At 41.5% G+C, this 17,347-nt stretch overlaps 1 protein-coding gene across 1 annotated transcript in view; it reads left to right on the forward strand.

Moving 5' to 3' along the window:
• Positions 1 to 17,347, forward strand: part of LOC122116939 (PDZ domain-containing protein 2-like) — a 90,924-nt gene that overhangs the window by 55,641 nt on the left and 17,936 nt on the right. Inside the window, exons 8-14 of the mRNA XM_042690526.1 lie at positions 347 to 461; positions 4,616 to 4,689; positions 4,814 to 5,039; positions 6,463 to 6,580; positions 8,656 to 8,788; positions 15,250 to 15,331; positions 16,697 to 16,731. Coding sequence (XP_042546460.1) covers positions 347 to 461; positions 4,616 to 4,689; positions 4,814 to 5,039; positions 6,463 to 6,580; positions 8,656 to 8,788; positions 15,250 to 15,331; positions 16,697 to 16,731 — 783 coding nt within the window. The remainder of the gene's footprint in view (positions 1 to 346; positions 462 to 4,615; positions 4,690 to 4,813; positions 5,040 to 6,462; positions 6,581 to 8,655; positions 8,789 to 15,249; positions 15,332 to 16,696; positions 16,732 to 17,347) is intronic.

Genomic DNA, 17,347 nt, shown 5'->3' on the forward strand with positions numbered 1-17,347 from the left:
GAACATATGATTCCCAAGACCTATGTGGTTGATCTGTGTGAAATTTCAGTTCTTGGAGGTCTGAGATTGTCAGATCTTAGCTATTTCATATAAATCAGCCTCAACTGTCTTCCTTTTAATGGAATGCATGACTTAGACAATGTAATTAGATCTGAGGAAGGAAATAGGGAAGGGATGAACATTGGAGCTTATGGCTCATTAAACAGAAGTTCTGCACCTGATTAGGCAGACACCTTAGTCACACACAACAGCAGGAAAGGTGCTTGCAGTTATATTCTGCGATAGGAAAGGTGCCCTCTGTTAAATACTGCAATGTCAACCTGACTCATATCTGCTTTGAATGTAGGGCCTTGGCTTTAGTATTGCTGGAGGTCGGGACTGTATTCGAGGCCAGATGGGAATTTTTGTCAAGACCATTTTCCCAAATGGATCAGCTGCAGAGGATGGAAGACTTAAAGAAGGTAGGAGAAAGCCTCTTGGTGATTCTTAGGAACACTGAGCTTCAATTCCATGAGGATCTGCCCCTGCCCAGGTGTAATGTAAAAGGCACAATAACTAAGGCTGTGGTAGGCGTAGGCTGAATCTAGCACTCATCATGGACAGCTGAGCTTCTATTTCCTCAGCTGTAAATTTAAAATGGTATCATCTACCTGGAAGAGCTGATGATCAGATGATCGGATAGTACATGGAAAGTGGCTTGATATTTTTATTGGAGACTTGGGCCCTTAGTCCTTGATCATGTTCTTTGCCTTAAAAATTCCTATGAGTGCTAAACATCAGTGGTTCAGACCTATTATCCTAGCTACTGAAGAGGCTGAGATCTGAAGATCATAGTTCAGAGCCAGCCTGGGCAGAAAAAGTTCCCCAGATTCTTATTCCCAGTTAGCCAGCAAAAAGCTGAATGTGAAGCTGTGTCTCAAATTGGTAGAGTACTAGACTTGAGCAAAAATTCCTAAGAGTTTTGTGATCTATGCTCATCTCAGAGCTGGTAGGAAAGCAGAGTTCCTGGTCATTCCTTAGTAGCCACTCAATATCTTCCTGTCAAAATCAACCACCCTGTCATTTGGTTCCTAAATGACCCCAACTCCATAGCACCTGCCTTTTTTTTTTTCTTTTTTTTGCCAGTCGTAGGGCTTGAACTCTGGGCCTGGGCACTGTCCCTGAGCTTCTTTTGCTCAAGGTTAGCACTCTACCACTTTAGCCACAGCGCCACTTCTGGCTTTTTCTGTTTATGTGGTACTGAGGAATGGAACCCAGGGCTTCATGCGTGCTAGGCGAGCACTCTACCACTAAGCTCAGTACCTGCCGTTTTATCACACATAAGAATACTCAGCAAGTTCCTTTGAGTATAAATGAAGGTAATATTGAGGTGCTAAGTTATACTTGCAAGTCCAACTTTTTAAATGTCTAAATATATATCACCTTTTGTGTGGTGCTTAAAATATTTACAAAGGCTTTCCATCTATGTATCCCGTTAACTGTGTTTACAAAGCTGTTGTAGGCACCGCTAGAGTGATTTTACAGGTGAAGAAAGGGACACTCCGAAATGTGAGGTGACTAGAAACTATCTCACTCTTTTAAATACTAACCGGGAAATTCTAGCACTGTTTCTGATGCTGAGTTCAGTTCACCTCCCATTTTCCTACTGCTGCCTCATTTGAATGCAAGAGGACTGGACAATCACAGTTCATCTTCCCTCTTGAATATACTATGATAGTTGAGTGAGATAAAAACTGAATAGCCCAAAACTTTCCTTCCAATACTGACATAATATCTGCCTTTAGTAAAGAGAATCCGATGTTTGTGTTTGAAATCTGTGTATTTACTATGAATTAGTTCTCTAATTTGACTGTATGCATATTTCTTATGACAAAATTAAGAAATTCTGAACAAACTTTTTTTTTTGTCGATTGTGGGGCCTGAACTTGGGCCTGGTGCTCTTCAGCTCTTCAGCTCAAGGCTACTTCCGGCTACAGAGCCACTTCTGGCTTTTTCTGTTTATGTGGTGCTGAGGAATCAAACCCAGGGCCTCATGCATGCGCAGCAAGCACTCTACCACTGAGATACCTTCCCAGCCCCTGAACAGACATTTTATTTATTTTTTTTCTTCTTCTTTTTTTTTTTGGATGGGGGGAGGTCCAGTCGTGGGGCCTGAACTCTGGGCTTGGGTGCTGTCCCTCAACTCTTCAGCTCAAGGCTAGTGCTCTACCACTTGAGCCACAGCACTACTTCCGGCTTTTTTCTTGTTGCGTATGTGGTGCTGAGGAATCGAACCCAGGGCCTCATGCATGCAAGGCAAGCACTCTATCACTGAGCCACCTTCCCAGTTCCTGAACAGACATTTTAAATAACATTTATCAAAGTGTGAATCTTGATTCCCCCACACACTTTAATATATGTCTTCCATAAGAGTATTTCTAGTTGTCTTGGGAAATGATGTGACACTTCAGTTCTGTTGGTCCAAACTATAGGGGCTGTTGTGTTATAGAAATTTACTTTAGGAAAATGGTAAAAGTGCAGGGGGCCATCCCTTCTTACAGCAGAGCAAGCACAGAAGCTTATCTGCTAACAGTGGCATGACCGGCCGCCATTCTTCCAGGGCAGGTGAAGAGTTAACCCCCAGGTGGTATTTGTGTCTAGTCTTAGATCCACGTAAAACTCCAGCAGAGCACTTTCACATGACTGAAATTCATCCTGCAAGGTTAAATTAGTGGCACTTGATTCTCCTAAATACTATTTTTCATATGTGTTCATTTATGAGAAACATAAGCCATTGGCATTGATTTTCAACTCATTGAGTGAGATGCCTTTTAAAAATCTTACATAAATTTTTATCAGCATGGGCAGTCATTTTAATGTCTCCATGCTTTTCCCGTGTGGACACAATTGGTTATACTAGGTGATTTTTAAAGAAAGATTTTTTTTTTTTTACTTACTCTACAACTTCTGAAATTTCATTAAAGATAAGGCACGTGATAAAATACTCCGAGCATTGCTACAGGATTTCATGGTCTACACAACAGGCTGCTGGAATTGGCTGGCTGTGAGAAGTGAAAATGTGTGCTTTGCTGCTGCTCTGCATTTTCTTGTAGGTGGTGGACAAGGTCTCTCTGCTAACGAAAGTTCATCTGGGCTTCTCTCTGGGGAATCTCTGTAGGGTTGATGAACTGTTATTCAAAATAATAAAAAGAAAAACAGCCCATGCAACAAAAGCACAAACCAGAAACAAGTTTTTATAAGTCAACAGGATGTCCAAGTTCTTTTATAGTCCCAGCAGACACTATCAGCAGCTTGAAAAGATTGACCCAACGTCATTATTTTCAATCCTTCTTAGGATTGAAGGTGACAGGCTAACTCGAGGTGGAGGAGAGGCAAGTGGGCATGTGCAGGACCTGCTGGCACTCTGTCATCACCCTGCGGTAATGGGAAGTGACCCTGTATAACGTCTGAGACAGCAGCTTGCTAGCTTAACACTGAAGAGCCAGGCATCTAGACTGTTTCTGGAAGAGGAGCTGCCATTTCTCAATCATAACTTGGGAGCCTTCATTCTGCCTCTGAAGCTCTTTTCCTTGAGCTGGGGAAACCTGTCTTTCTACAAATATAGGAGTGGTATCTCAAATTCTGTACATGTTTATACTTATTGCCAGTGGATTTAAGTTTTTAAACAATGAATCAGGAAATATTTGCACTAAGTGCCAATGGCTCATGCCTGTAATCCTAGCTACTCAGGAGGCTGAGACCTGAGGAACAATGTTGGAAACCAGTCCAGACAGGAAAGTCTGTGAGCCTCTTTTTTTGTATGTGTGCCAGTCCTGGGGCTTGAACTCAGGGCCTGGGCACTGTCCTTAAGCTTCTTTTTGCTCAAGGCTAGCACTCAACGACTTGAGCCGCAGCTTTTTCTGTTTATATGGTACCGAGGAATCGAACCCAGGGCATCATGCATGCTAGGCAAACACTCTACCACTAAGCCACATTCCTAGCCCCTGTGAGATCTCCAGTTAACCACCAAAAATCTAGAAGTGGAGCTGTGGCTCAAGTGGTAATGTACTAGCTATAAGCAGAAAAGTTCAGGAATAGTACCCGAGCCCTGAGTTCAAGAGACCCCCCAAGCCCAGCAAACAAACAAAAAGAAAGAAAGAAAAAAATACTCAATATTTGCAGTTTGATCCCTCTACATAGGATATCTGTTTTCAAACTTGATAATGGCTAAAGAAAGAATAAGATGTTTTCCTTATTTTTGTTTGGTTTCATTTTTATGTGCATACATTTTGCTAGATTTCTAGATCCCATAATTGTTTTGAGGATGGGATTACAGTGTTTATTTTACATCTTTTATTATCTTTAAGTAGTTGTACAAAAGGGTTTCTATTCAGCGTGTCAATATATAGTGCATCTTGATCAGTGTCTCCCCTTCCATTAGATGCACTTTTATTATTTGTCTCACTTGGGGGATGTGCCTAGGAGCTATATCACAAAGGTACATTATGACAATAGAAATCACTTTATATAGTAGTAAATCAGGAACCATAAACAGCCCAGTCCAGTACTAACCAAACTGTTCAGTTTCAGCAAATTAAAGCTCAGTGTTCATGTAATTCTCCTATTTGGTCACCAGGTGATGAAATCCTAGATGTAAATGGAATACCAATAAAAGGCCTGACATTCCAAGAAGCCATTCACACCTTTAAGGTAACAGCTTCTCCCTTGGTTTCTCTTCCTTCCTTCTTTCAATTTGAGTTTGTGGAGATTTTTGTCTCTTCTTTGCTAGATGATGAGTGAATGTTTTCCCGTGCCTTCCTTCTTGTTTCTGCAGCAAATCCGGAGTGGGCTGTTCGTCTTAACAGTGCGCACAAAATTGTTGAGCCCCAGCCTGACGCCTTGCTCCACCCCGACGCACATGAGCAGATCCAGCTCTCCAAACTTCAACACCACTGGGGGGACATCAGCAGGAGGCTCTGATGACTGTGGGTCTTCATCCCTGGGTCGGAAGACTCCTGGGCCCAAGGACAGGATTGTCATGGAAGTCACACTCAACAAAGGTGATACTAGCTATGGCTCACTGTCACACTATGTCCTCCTGGGGAACCACTCAGAATCTATTCTTACGTGAACTTGGTTATTATTGTTTTTTTCCAAGTTTTCTTTGTTTTTCTTTTTCTTTTTTTCTTTTAGAACCATCTGTTCTTAACTTCAAAGCAGTCATGTCTACGTGGACAGTGAGATTGAATGTAAAGCTTTTTAGTCATTTGATAGAAGGGAAGAAAAAGAAGTTAGCAGAAGCACAAGGCTCTTTGAGCCCCTCCCAGATGAATTACTTTGTATCAGAGGCTCATGTTTAAGACAAAAAAAAAATAAAAGTACTTCAAGTACAGGACTCACAATTTTTTATTGTGTGCGTTTCCTAGGGCTTGAACTCAGGGCTTAGGCACTATCCCTGAGCTTCTTTTTTGCTCAGGTTTAGTGCTCTGCCACTTGAACCACAGTTCTACTTCTGACATTTTTGGTAGTTAGTTGGAGATAAGAGTCTCAGCCTCCTGAGTATCTAGGGTTATAGGCACGAACAACTGGCACCTGGCAGGAATCCATAAAATTTTAAAGAATTCGATCTTGTAGTTAAGCATATAGTTAGCTGTTGGGAACTAATGGCTCACAACTGTAATCATGTCTACTTGGGATGGTGAGAATGGGAGGACTGCAATTCAAGACCAGCCTGGGCAACAAATAAATAGATAAATAAACATAAAATACAAGACTTCCGTGGGAGATGCGCATCCCATCTGGTAAAGGCTAAAATCAAAGAATTGTGGTTTCAGACCAGCCCAGGCAGGAAAAGAAGTCCAGGAGTTACTGTCTCCCTGGAGGGAAACCAGACAGTGCATGTCTGTATTCCCTATGACAAAAGGAAGCCCGAAAGAGTCATTATGTAGGAGCATGCCTAACTGGGAGGGAAGAACCTATTCTAAAATTAACCAGTGGAAAACAGGTTGGTGCTATGCAGCTCAGTAGTATTATGCCAGCCTAGCAAGCACGCAGACCCTAAGTTCAAAGCCCATTACTACGAATAATAATAACAATGACAACAACAATATATAACCCAACAATTAAAAGTGGGTGATGAGCAAGTCTTACTGTTTTTCATCTTGGTTTACTTGTCTTCCCACTTGGTGAAAACAGATGATCAACAGTTACTTATCAAGAGATTAGTTGCTAAAAAGACAGACAAAACAAGCCGAAAGCCTATATGTCTAGAATACAAAATACTAATTATATATTCTTCCTATTTCCAAAAACAAATTTATAGACTAAGGAGAGAACAAACCACTGGATGAAAGAAAAGCAGGAATTTCCATTTTGAGCCTAGACCAACACTACATGGTTTCCAATAAAGTTTCTGATTGGTTGTCCTTCCTTTTCTGCTTCCTGTGTCATGTTTCCGTTTGTGTTCTGACACTCCTCTCACAGAGCCAAGAGTTGGACTAGGCATTGGTGCCTGCTGCCTGGCCTTGGAAAACAGCCCTCCAGGCATCTACATTCACAGCCTTGCCCCTGGGTCGGTGGCCAAGATGGAGAGCAACCTGAGGTTGGTTGATTCCCTAATTGGGTTGGGTTCTGGAATGTTCTTGAATATGTGACTATCCACTCACACACGAGCTAGTTGTTGCTCCTTTGCAATCCTTGGGGAATTCTACATTTTTGAATATAGATTAGCCAACACTACAACTAATAGCACCCCCAAAGATGAAAAGCTGATGAAATTTCGGTGACTCTGAGAATCTGGCTCTTAACTTTCCCGGTTTTGTTCCATTTGGACTCAGAAGTTCACCCTCAAAGTCTTGACAAAATAGAGCCTGTGGTAATCTCAGCATCTACTTTCACATTTATGATTGGTGAAAGATACTGGAACTGCTAATGGTTCAGAATCTATAATGATTCAGAACTGCAATGGTTCAGAATCACTGGACACAAGAGTTCTGAAATGTCACACCTGGATGGGAGACATTTCTACTATTATCTTTGGAACTTTTTCTACTACATGCATTTCTGCTTGAGTGGTGATATCTAGGTGCTGTTTGTCTAAAATCCTGGAGTGTCTTAACTTCTTAATCCAGAGAGCTTTAATGTGATTGCTCTGTTTCCACAAGCCATGTCTAAGGATCCCATTCTGTAGTAATTGCAATGGGTTGGTGCCCGCCTAAACTTCACAAGAATGTACACACATTATGCACAGCCCTCTGAAAACAGTATCACCTTTCTCTCCCATAAGCTTCTAAGTCGTTCAGCACTTGAATTGACAAAATGGTATTCATTGAGGTTGCCATTTTGGGGCTCTGAATACATTATATTACGTTTTTAGTTAATCATCAGAGTGAAATTCCATATGAAGAAAAAAAAACACCTAGCAAATCATCCAAAGTACATTAAAGAAAATATACTTTTAAAACCCAAGGAAAAAAAATCCTTTAATGACATCCCAAGATGATGTTTCTTTCTTGAATGGTTCCATATGTGTGGCGCTTGCCAAATGAACATTCTTCAACCCATGTAAAGCGCCTTTGTTCTCTCCTCCTGAGGTCTCCCTGCAATCTCAAGTTGAAATAGGCAAACTTGTCCCAAATTTCTCATTTGTTCAAATTTGAAACGTTTTTAGAAATTCTTGAGTAACCTTGAGCTTTAGATAATTCCTCCTCAAATTATATTAAAATAATCATTTCAAGATGATGAGGATAAAGGAGAAATGGGAGGTCTGCGAGATCATCACGAATCAGGGCGGTGTGAGCTCCGCAGTGTGATATCTGGGTGACCACTGAGTCTCACACACAGTGGGAAGACTCTGAAACACTATTACATCATTGTTCTGTGCCTGGCCTGACATAGAGTAGGTACTCAGAAATGTAGCCTTCGTTGTTGTCCTTATTATCAATGTTAACTTAACTACCATCTCTTGAAAATGCCAGGCCTTTGTCAATATAAAATCTGATTGATATATTTGTATAAATGTGTTGCTTTTATATATGTATGCAAGGATAAAAGGATGTCATTTACATCTTTAAAATATCCAAAAAGATTTTAAATTATAAACCTTTCCCAGAGGAAAGCTTGCTTGCTTGCTTGCTTGCTTGCTTGCTTGCTTGCTTTCTGTTAGTTGTGGGGTTTGAACTCTGGGCCTGGGCACTGTCACTCAGCTCTTCAGCTCAAGAATAGCACTCTACCACTTGAGCCCCAGTGCCACTTCCAGTTTTCTGAGTGGTTTATTGGAGATAAAAGTCTCAGGGATTTTCCTGCCCAGGCTGGTTTGGAACCACGATCCTCAGATCTTAGGCTCCTGAATAGCTAGGCATGAGCCACCATGTTTGGCTGCAGAAAGCTTTCTCAGCTTTTAAAAAGCTTGATGTTAGCCAGTTGCTGGTGGCTCACAGCTGTAATCTCAGCTACACAGGAGGACTACAGTCTTAAGGCCAGGTATAAATGAAAGGATGAGACACTATCTGAAAAATAACTAACTCAAAAAACACTAGGGGCTGTGGCTCAAGCGGTTGAGTACCTCATATAGGTTGTAGATGCAAGGCCCTGAATTATCTAACCTTAGCATCTAAAAACAAAGAACAAGCTGACTGTCACAACAATGCAATGTATTGATTATGTCTTCCTCCCCAGCCGCGGAGACCAAATCCTGGAAGTCAACTCAGTCAACGTGCGCCATGCTGCTTTAAGCAAAGTGCATGCCATCCTGAGCAAGTGCCCCCCTGGACCAGTTCGCCTGGTCATCGGCCGACACCCTAACCCCAAGGTGAATGATTCATCTTGTCTTGAGTACAGGGAGATGGTCTGGCTGCTTGTCCCGCAGCACAGCCACAATACACACTCTCGAGTAAGACAGCTCAGCCAGCTGGTGTGGGAAGTCAGCCAGCAACTGACACAGGTGGAAAATGAACCTTTGATCTCACCGCTTTATCATCATGCTCTTAGAAATTTGTATTAAGAAATTTGGACAGTCTTATTTGGTGAATTTGAATTTTGATTTGGTGGAGGGTAGGAGTTCTGGGCTCTGAATAACCCCCAGAACTGTTTGATTACTGGTGGGATACTTAATGTTTGCATCAAGAAAACTAGAGCACACTGGTCTGGGTAATAATCTCTCTGACCCTTTTTTTTGAGATAAATACTTTCTACAGGCTCACACCTATAATCCTAGCTACTTAGGAGGCTCAGATCTGAGGATTGTAGTTCGAAGCCAGCTTGCATTTTAAAAAAAAAAAAAAAAAAGTCTGTGAGACTTATCTCTTTTTGTTGTTCTTGTTGTGTTTTGTTTTGTTTTGTCATGGGGCTTGAACTCTGGGCCTGAGCGCTGTCTCTCAGCTCTTCAGCTCAAGGCCAGCACTCTACCACTTGACTACAGCACCATTTCTGGTTTTCTAGTGGTTTATTGGAGATAAGAGTTTCAGGGACTTTTCCTGCCTAGACTGGCTTTGAACCGGGATCCTCAGATCTCAGCCTTCTGAGTAGCTAGGATTACAGCGTGAGCCACTGGCACCCGGCCTTGAGACTCTTATCTCTTAACCACCAAAAAGCTGGAAGTAGAGCTGTGGTTCAAGTGGTAAATCACCAGCCTTGAGCAAAAAAAGCTAAAAATCAGCACCCAAGCCCTAAGTTCAAGCCCCAATACTGACAAAAAAAAAAGAAGTCATCTTTTCTTTGATCATGTTGGAAATTCTCATCTTTAAGCTTAATGCTAAATAATAGATTTTTAAATCAGGTTCAGTGAATTTTAAGTTTTCTTAAAGTAAGAAATAAGAAATAGGTGTTATAGGGGTACTGATGACATGGCTCAAATGGTAAATCGCTTGCCTACCAAACATAAAGATCCTGAGTTCAAACTCCAATATTGCCAATAGCAATAGTGGAGAAATATAAAGCCCAACACTTTAAATACACTATAATGAAATTATCTGTTGAGTTTATTCAACATTGGGGAGGATCCTGTTTTTCTGTCTGATGAGCCCAGTGCTCAAAGCTGTTTCTTTTTAAGTCATTCATGCTAATTTTTTTTGACCACAGACTATTTATACAACAGTTCTCAAATCTAGTTCCACAGCATAAATACATTTGTAATTCTCCTGGCCATTTCTCTTAATTTCACTTTGTTCAATACTGGATTTGCTTGTGTTACAAAAGACACGTAGCAGAAGGCAAGAGTCCTTCCTTGCTTCGTCTCATGTGGATCATCCCATAGGAAAGAAAAGGAACACACATAATCTGCTAACAGGTTGTAAATCACTGGTGTGAAGATGCTCATGGTATCTTCCATTGAGAATGAGCCATCGAATGTCCTTTTCTACCTCCTTGAACTGCGATCCTCCTAATCTAAGCCTCTCACATAGCTAGGATGATGGGCATGTGCCACCAGGCCCAACTCTGAAAGGATTTTTTGTTTTGGTCTGACTGGTGGTGCTCTACCACCTGAACCATGCCTCCAGCCCCTCTGAAGGGATTCCTAACTTGACGGTTACAGGAACCAACGTGGAAACACACTTGTATTTGTCGATGAAGTCAATTGGCTTATCTCAGATTCTCTTTGATAGTGACCCCAAGAATATTAAGAACCATTTCACTAGGATTGTGGGGCAGATGAAAGAAGAGTCTCCTCCTTCAGGCCATCCTTGGCCTGATCAGAATACTTCTGTAATGAAAGCCTAAGACCCCTCTCCACTTTTCCACATCTGTATCACACTGCAGATGTGGACTGGATTTGCAAATGATCGTGAACTTCCAATCACTGGCCTCTGCTGTAACAGCTCAAAAGCCTCATTAAGAACATTGTCTCGGGCTGGGAAGTTGGCTCAGTGGTAGAGCGCTTGCCTTGCATGCCTGAGGCCCTGGGTTCGATTCCTCAGCACCACATAAGCAAAAAGAAAAAAGCCGGAAGTGGCGCTGTGGCTCAAGTGGTAGAGCGCTAGCCTTGAGCTGAAGAGCTGAGGGACAGCGCTCAAGCCCAGAGTTCAGGCCCCACGACTGGACCCAAAAAAAAAAAAAAAGAACACTGTCTCTTCTAGGCAGGGACTTGTGCTTAGACCCTTAGCTACAAGGAAGGCTGATTGAAAGGACTGAAGTCCTTAGCTAATGCGGGGAAATAAAAGTATCTGTAAGGCCCCTTCTCAGCCTAGGGCTGAATGTGCTGGCACACATCTTAGTTATGATGCCATGCCAAAAGTCACAGATCGCAGGCCAGGCCTATACCTGGTCAGGAAGAAAGACCGTATCTCCAGAAAAATCAGCACAAAAGGACTGGAGTGCATTCTCAGAAATGTCTTGTAAAGATCTAATAAGTATCATTAATATCAAACCAAGTCCTGCTTCTACTTTGGTCCATTTTTTTCCTACTTACTTGCCACTCTTCTCCCACAAGTTGTAGTCCTGAGCCTTGTCTCTGACTCTCTTCTACTTTGCAGCATCTCTCCACTGCTGAGCTGCCCGGGGTCAGGTTCAGTTCTGTTCTCCTGGTTACAGTGAGAGCAAATCTGCACAGGGACTCAACCTCACAACACACACACACACACACACCTCCTCCTCTCTCCTCAGGAAGCCATCCAGCGAGCTGTGGTTGACCTAATATTTCCCTCAGCGACATTATTGAACATTTAAGTTTCCAGTGGTTAGCAGTCATTGGCTCAAGTCATGTCATGCCTGGCTTCAGTTTTGCAGTATAATGCCGAGGGTGATTTGTTTATCATCTACCACATGTTGGCCCAAAAGCTTAGTTCTATTCTGCCAACATAGTCAAACATCAAAGTTGCATTTCAGCTCACAAGAATACCCCTGGATGGGGGCCATGAGATCCTGTTGAACACACAGGTGATTCGTGGTTCCAGATCCAGGAAAATGGTCTGAGATAGGGTTGTAAATGCATCCAGCAAAACCAAATCTCAGTATCTGGATTTCACCTTTCTTCCGAGGTCAACATGGGGGTCTTGGTGGAAAGCTCATATGGTATTTTTCTTTAGGTCAAGATTCCATTTTATGTTTAATGTATTTTTGTACCACTTAGCCAAGCTTCTTGTGCCAGTAGTGCATTTTGATACTGGATGTATGTGCTCTTTAGTTTTGTGTTGTTCCAAGAGAAATACCACAAGGCTTTTCATTCTTCTGTTTCTCATAATGTCTGGAGCAGTGGCTGCCCAACTGGGTTATTCAGACCTTCCAGGTCTAGACAGGCAAAGATTTAGAGCTGCTAAGATAGCAGCTTCCAGCTTATGTGAAGTCCAGGAAAGTCATAGAAATCTGGTGTTCTCCTACTCAGAAAAACAACTGCAAATATTGAAAGTCAAAAATAGCAACTGCTGTTTAAGCTGATCCTTTCTCTGACTCATTTGTATGTGTGAATGTAAATGTGTGAGTGTTTATGTACATTATTTCCCATGAAACCTACTACAAATATTACATAGATTCTATGATGGTTATGATTTATCTGTTGGGTTAAAATGTAATGCCAAATCTTTTGTAGAAATACTTATTATTTAAGACAGATTACTTTGCTTATCCAAGTAAGATTTATGCTAAATATTATTTTAGTGAAAATATTCTTTTTTGGGGGGGGGTCCGGTCGTGGGGCCTGAACTCTGGGCCTGGGCGCTGTCCCTCAGCTCTTCAGCTCAAGGCCAGCACACTACCACTTGAGCCATAGCACCACTTCCGGCTTTTTTCTTTTTTGCTTATGTGGTGCTGAGGAATCGAACCCAGGGCCTCATGCTTGCAAGGCAAGTGCTCTACCACGGAGCCCACCTTCCTAGCCCCGTAAAAATATTCTTATCTTTAAAAAAGAAACTCTGAGCCAGGCGTCAGTGGCTCATGCCTGTAATCCTAGCTACTCAGGAGGCTGAGATCTGAAGATCATGGTTCAAAGCCGGCCTGGGCAGGAAATTCCATGGGACTCTTATTACCAATAAACCTCCAGAAAACTGGAAGTGGTGCTGTGGCTCAAGTAGAAGAGCACTAGCCTTGAGCCGAAGAGCTGAAGGACAGCGCCCAGGCCCAGAGTTCAAGCTCCACAACCGACAAAAGAAAAAAAAAAGAAAGAAAGAAACCCTGCAAGTGTTCTAATTACCTTTTGAAATAACATTTTTTGAATGATGACTAGTATAACAACTAATTGGGGAAAAATTCCATGACTCTACCAATATATTATTAAATTCAGAAGGAATAGAAAAGATATGAAATCACTGTTTGAAAGCTTCATGGTAACATTTCAGAATAATGATGCTAAAGCCAAAGGATATTGGGATACAGGATACTAGCATAGTTTCAACCTGTCGCCTCACTCATTATTCATTAGTGACCCTCAAGTCCCAGAGAAATCTGGTACATGCTATTCTAACCAAGAGAGCAGTGTTATCATCGCCAGTTATGAGACACACTGCCTCTGGATAGAGAAGGAAATCATGTTTGTAGTTTTTTTTGTCTCTCCCACACCCAAGAAAAAACTAATTTGATTTAAACATGAGGAAACTAACAGATAGATGCTAATTGAGGCTTTGCACTGGCCTAGATTTCTTCTAAAATACCATACCATGAAAGACAAAGAAAAACTCAGAACTGTTTTGTATTAAAGAGATTTAAATGGACATGTCTGTAATCCTAGCTAAGAGTTGAGGATCACAGTTTGAAGCCAGCCTGGATAGAAAAGTCTGTGAGAGTCTTTCCTCCAGTTAACCACCCAAAAAAGCCAGAAATAGAGCTGTGGCTCAAGTGGAAGAGTGTTAGCCTTGAGCAAAAAGCTCAGGAACAGCAAGCACCCAGGTCCCAAGTTCAAGCCCTAGAACTGGAACAAAAGAAACAGAGACAGACAGCCAGACAGGTAGGCTAAAGACATACAGCTAGATCCTGGATGGCCAAAAATCATTTTTTTAAATAAAGTATTACCATGTAAAGAAATTGGGGCATGATAGTCCACTATAGGTCTGAAACAAGATGAAAGTGAATCATTTGCATTTCTAAGCACACTATTTAGTTCAGTTGAGATTCTTTCCCTACCAAGACTTCTTTGATGAAGGAAGCCATGCTAATTTGCAATCTGGAGGAAAGTCTACATCTTTGAAGGCTGGCAGCAAACTTTGGAACTAGTTGTGCTTATAGACTTAAAAGGATGGTAGTAGAACAATTGACATAGAATGTGAAATGTTCCTTAGCTAGTCATCAACAAATAATTCTCTGAGTCTGTTAATCGTATGGCTGTTTTGAGAATGTCATCATTTTTAGGAGATACTAGTTAAAATATTTGTTAGCAAAAGATTATGATACCTGTAATTTGCAAATGGTTTTACAAAAAGGATAGCAATATGTATGCACGTATGCAGCATACACGTAGATAAGGCATACAAGTAACTGTAGCAAAGATGTGAAATTAAAAAATTATCAAATGTAGGTACTCTTCTTGTACTGCTCTTGCATGTTTCTGCAGGTTTTTAATTAATTGAATAAAGTTTTAAAATGAAGAAACTGAGGTCCATAGAAACTGGGTCACCCTATAATCCTAGCTACTGGGTAGGCTAAGATCAAGGTTCAAAGCTAGCCCTGATAAGAAAGTCTATGAGACTCTTAATTGCAATTAACAACAACAACAACAAAACTGAAAGTGGAGCTGTGGCTCAAGAGAGCACCAGGCTTGAGAAAAGCTAAGGAAGACCACAAGCCCCAGTACCAGCACAAAAATAAGCTGTTGTAGAGAAAAAGCAGGTATTCGCCAAGCTCCAATGGCTCACTTATGTAATCCTAGCTACTCAGGATGCTAAGATCTGAGGATTGCTGTTCAAAGCCAGACCAAGCAGGAAAATCCCTGAGACTCTTATCTCTGATTAACCACAGAAAAAGACAGAAGTGGTGCTGTGGCTCAAATGGTAGAATATGAGCCCTAAGCAAAAAGGAGCTTAGGGACAGTGCCCAAGCCCAGAGATCAAGCCCCAGTACCAGCAAAAAAGAAAAAAGAAAAAGCAGATTATAGCCATATTGGTAGTGATGACAGTGCGTGAACGCTTTGCTCACTGAACGTGGAGAGCAGTTGAAGGTCTTGTTATCTGTCTTGGGGTTAACCCAGCTGCACTGGTACGTCCTATGTTACTGCTTCGGATGATGCCCATCATCTTTAACCCTGTGATCTGCCTCTATCTGGATCAACTCTGACTTTGGTCCTCACTATTGTATTGGGGTGGGGAATAACTAAATACAACTATGTAATTTTTCCTTTCTGCTAAAAATCAGGTTTCCGAACAGGAGATGGATGAAGTGATAGCAAAGAGCACTTCTCAGGAGAGTAAAGAAGCCAGTTCTTCTCCTGGCTTAGGTATGATCATTGTGCATTTTTATTTAACATTAAGAAGCTTCTTGTTAAGTTCACCCACAGGGCACTACCCTGTGTTAAATTCTTTCTAATTGTCAGGACTGGTGCAAGTAGCTGTCAGAGAGCATCTCTGCTTTCTCTCAGTGGCTACTTTTGACTTCCATGGTTATCTAGTGTAATTCATCTCCGGTCTAATCATGCATGCTTATTTTCCTTTCACATAATCTACAAAAGTGAGTTAACAGCATTTCATGTATTGATGCGCAATTTATCTGAAATGCCATAGGTAAACGTGACATGATCTGAAAATATGAATAGTTCGGCAGATAGACTATTATCTTCCAAAAGCCTGAGCTTTCTTGGCAGAAATTAGAATATGTCAATGCAAAGTGTGTCAGAGAGGGAGCAAATAATACGATTTCCCCCTCTAAAGGAAGAAGATTGAGATCCTACAAGTTTCTAATGAATTTATATTTTGGATCAAGTTTTAAAATGAATGTTTCCTTCTGAGCTTTAGTGGGGGTTTTTTGTTTTGTCTTGTTTTGTTTATTTGTTTTTGTTTTTTCCAGTCCTTCAGATTGATGTCCATAGTGGGGAAAAAACCTGAGATATGAGTTACTGGTTGTCAGAGGAAAAGGAATCAGAGCTTTTTTTGGCAACCACGAAATACTCTGATTATTTGCATCCATAATTAATATATTTCAATGGACTCAGCCATAATAGGCTCTTTATATAACCTGACCTGCCTGAAAGCTGTGCTCTTCATCAACATTTCCACTAGATCACTTAGCAAAGAGTTTAAGCCATGATCCTCATGCCCTAAGTTTCCTTTACTTATGGCATATAATTTAAAGACTAAATGCTCAGCCCAGCCTTCTCCCCAGCCCTTCCATGTATTTATTGGAGGTTGTTCCTTTGGCCATTCATTTTCTTAATCCAGTCAGAAAATACCCCTGGACAATTATTGGACAGCACTTGGGGTCTAGTCAGTCAACATCTCTGCCCTACGGATTGCTTTAAAGTTGAGGAGGAAGGAGATGAGACTCACTATTAAATTATCCTATGCATACAGAAACTGATGTGTGGGACGATGAGATACTGTGTAAATTCAGAAGGAGAAGTTATTTCCATTTGGATTCCTGTTAGAACCCAGGCTTGGAGTATAAGAATGGGTTCAGGTCAAGTTCCAGCCCGGGGGGGTCTGTGAACTTGTTCTGTCCACACACACATTCTGTCAACACCTCATAAGCAAAGGGAAGAGTTGTGTTTCATGCCCTTGGTTCCTCCTTTTCTGGTGAAATCTGTGAGCCTGCTTATGATATTAGCTTAATTATATTGACAGTGTGGAATATTTCCTCCCACCTACAGGCACTCCCTTGAAGAGTCCCTCTCTTGCCAAAAAGGTAAGTCCAAGCATTAACTGTCTCCTGCTTAAGCTGTATCACAAGCTGATTCCTGAAGCCCATGAGTCATGGCTTAGTCTCTTGCCCATATTTCTGCCACAATATACAGGCAATTGCAACCATTGCTAATTTTATTTATGCATTTATTTTGTCAGTTGTTGGGCCTGGATGCTGTCACTGGCTTCTTTGTACTCAAGGCTAGTGCTCTACCACTTAAGCCACAGCACCACTTCCTGTTTTTGAGTGGCTAATTGAAGATCAGAGTCTCAGCCCTGGCTGGCTTTGAACCACAATCCTCAGATCTCAGCCTCCTGAATAGCTAGGATTACAGCATGAGATACTGGTGGCCTGCTAACTCATTGCTAATTTTAAGAGGTTTTTTTGTCTTGTTTTGTTTTGTTTTGTTTTATGGGGCCAGTACTGGGGCTTGAACTTGGGCTTTGTACCCTTGCTTAACTTTTTCTCTCAAGGCTGGTGCTTTACTACTTGAGCCACACCTCCAGTTTCTGTAACCACACTAATTTGACAACAAATACCCAAATGTGTTTTTCTCTTAAAATATTTAGTGGTACAGCACCTCCCTAGCAAACTTGAGGACCTTGACTTCAAAGCCCAG

This window comes from Dipodomys spectabilis, unplaced genomic scaffold, assembly GCF_019054845.1.
Source record: "Dipodomys spectabilis isolate Male_0828 unplaced genomic scaffold, ASM1905484v1 ptg000138l, whole genome shotgun sequence".
Classification (NCBI taxonomy): Eukaryota; Metazoa; Chordata; class Mammalia; order Rodentia; family Heteromyidae; genus Dipodomys; species Dipodomys spectabilis.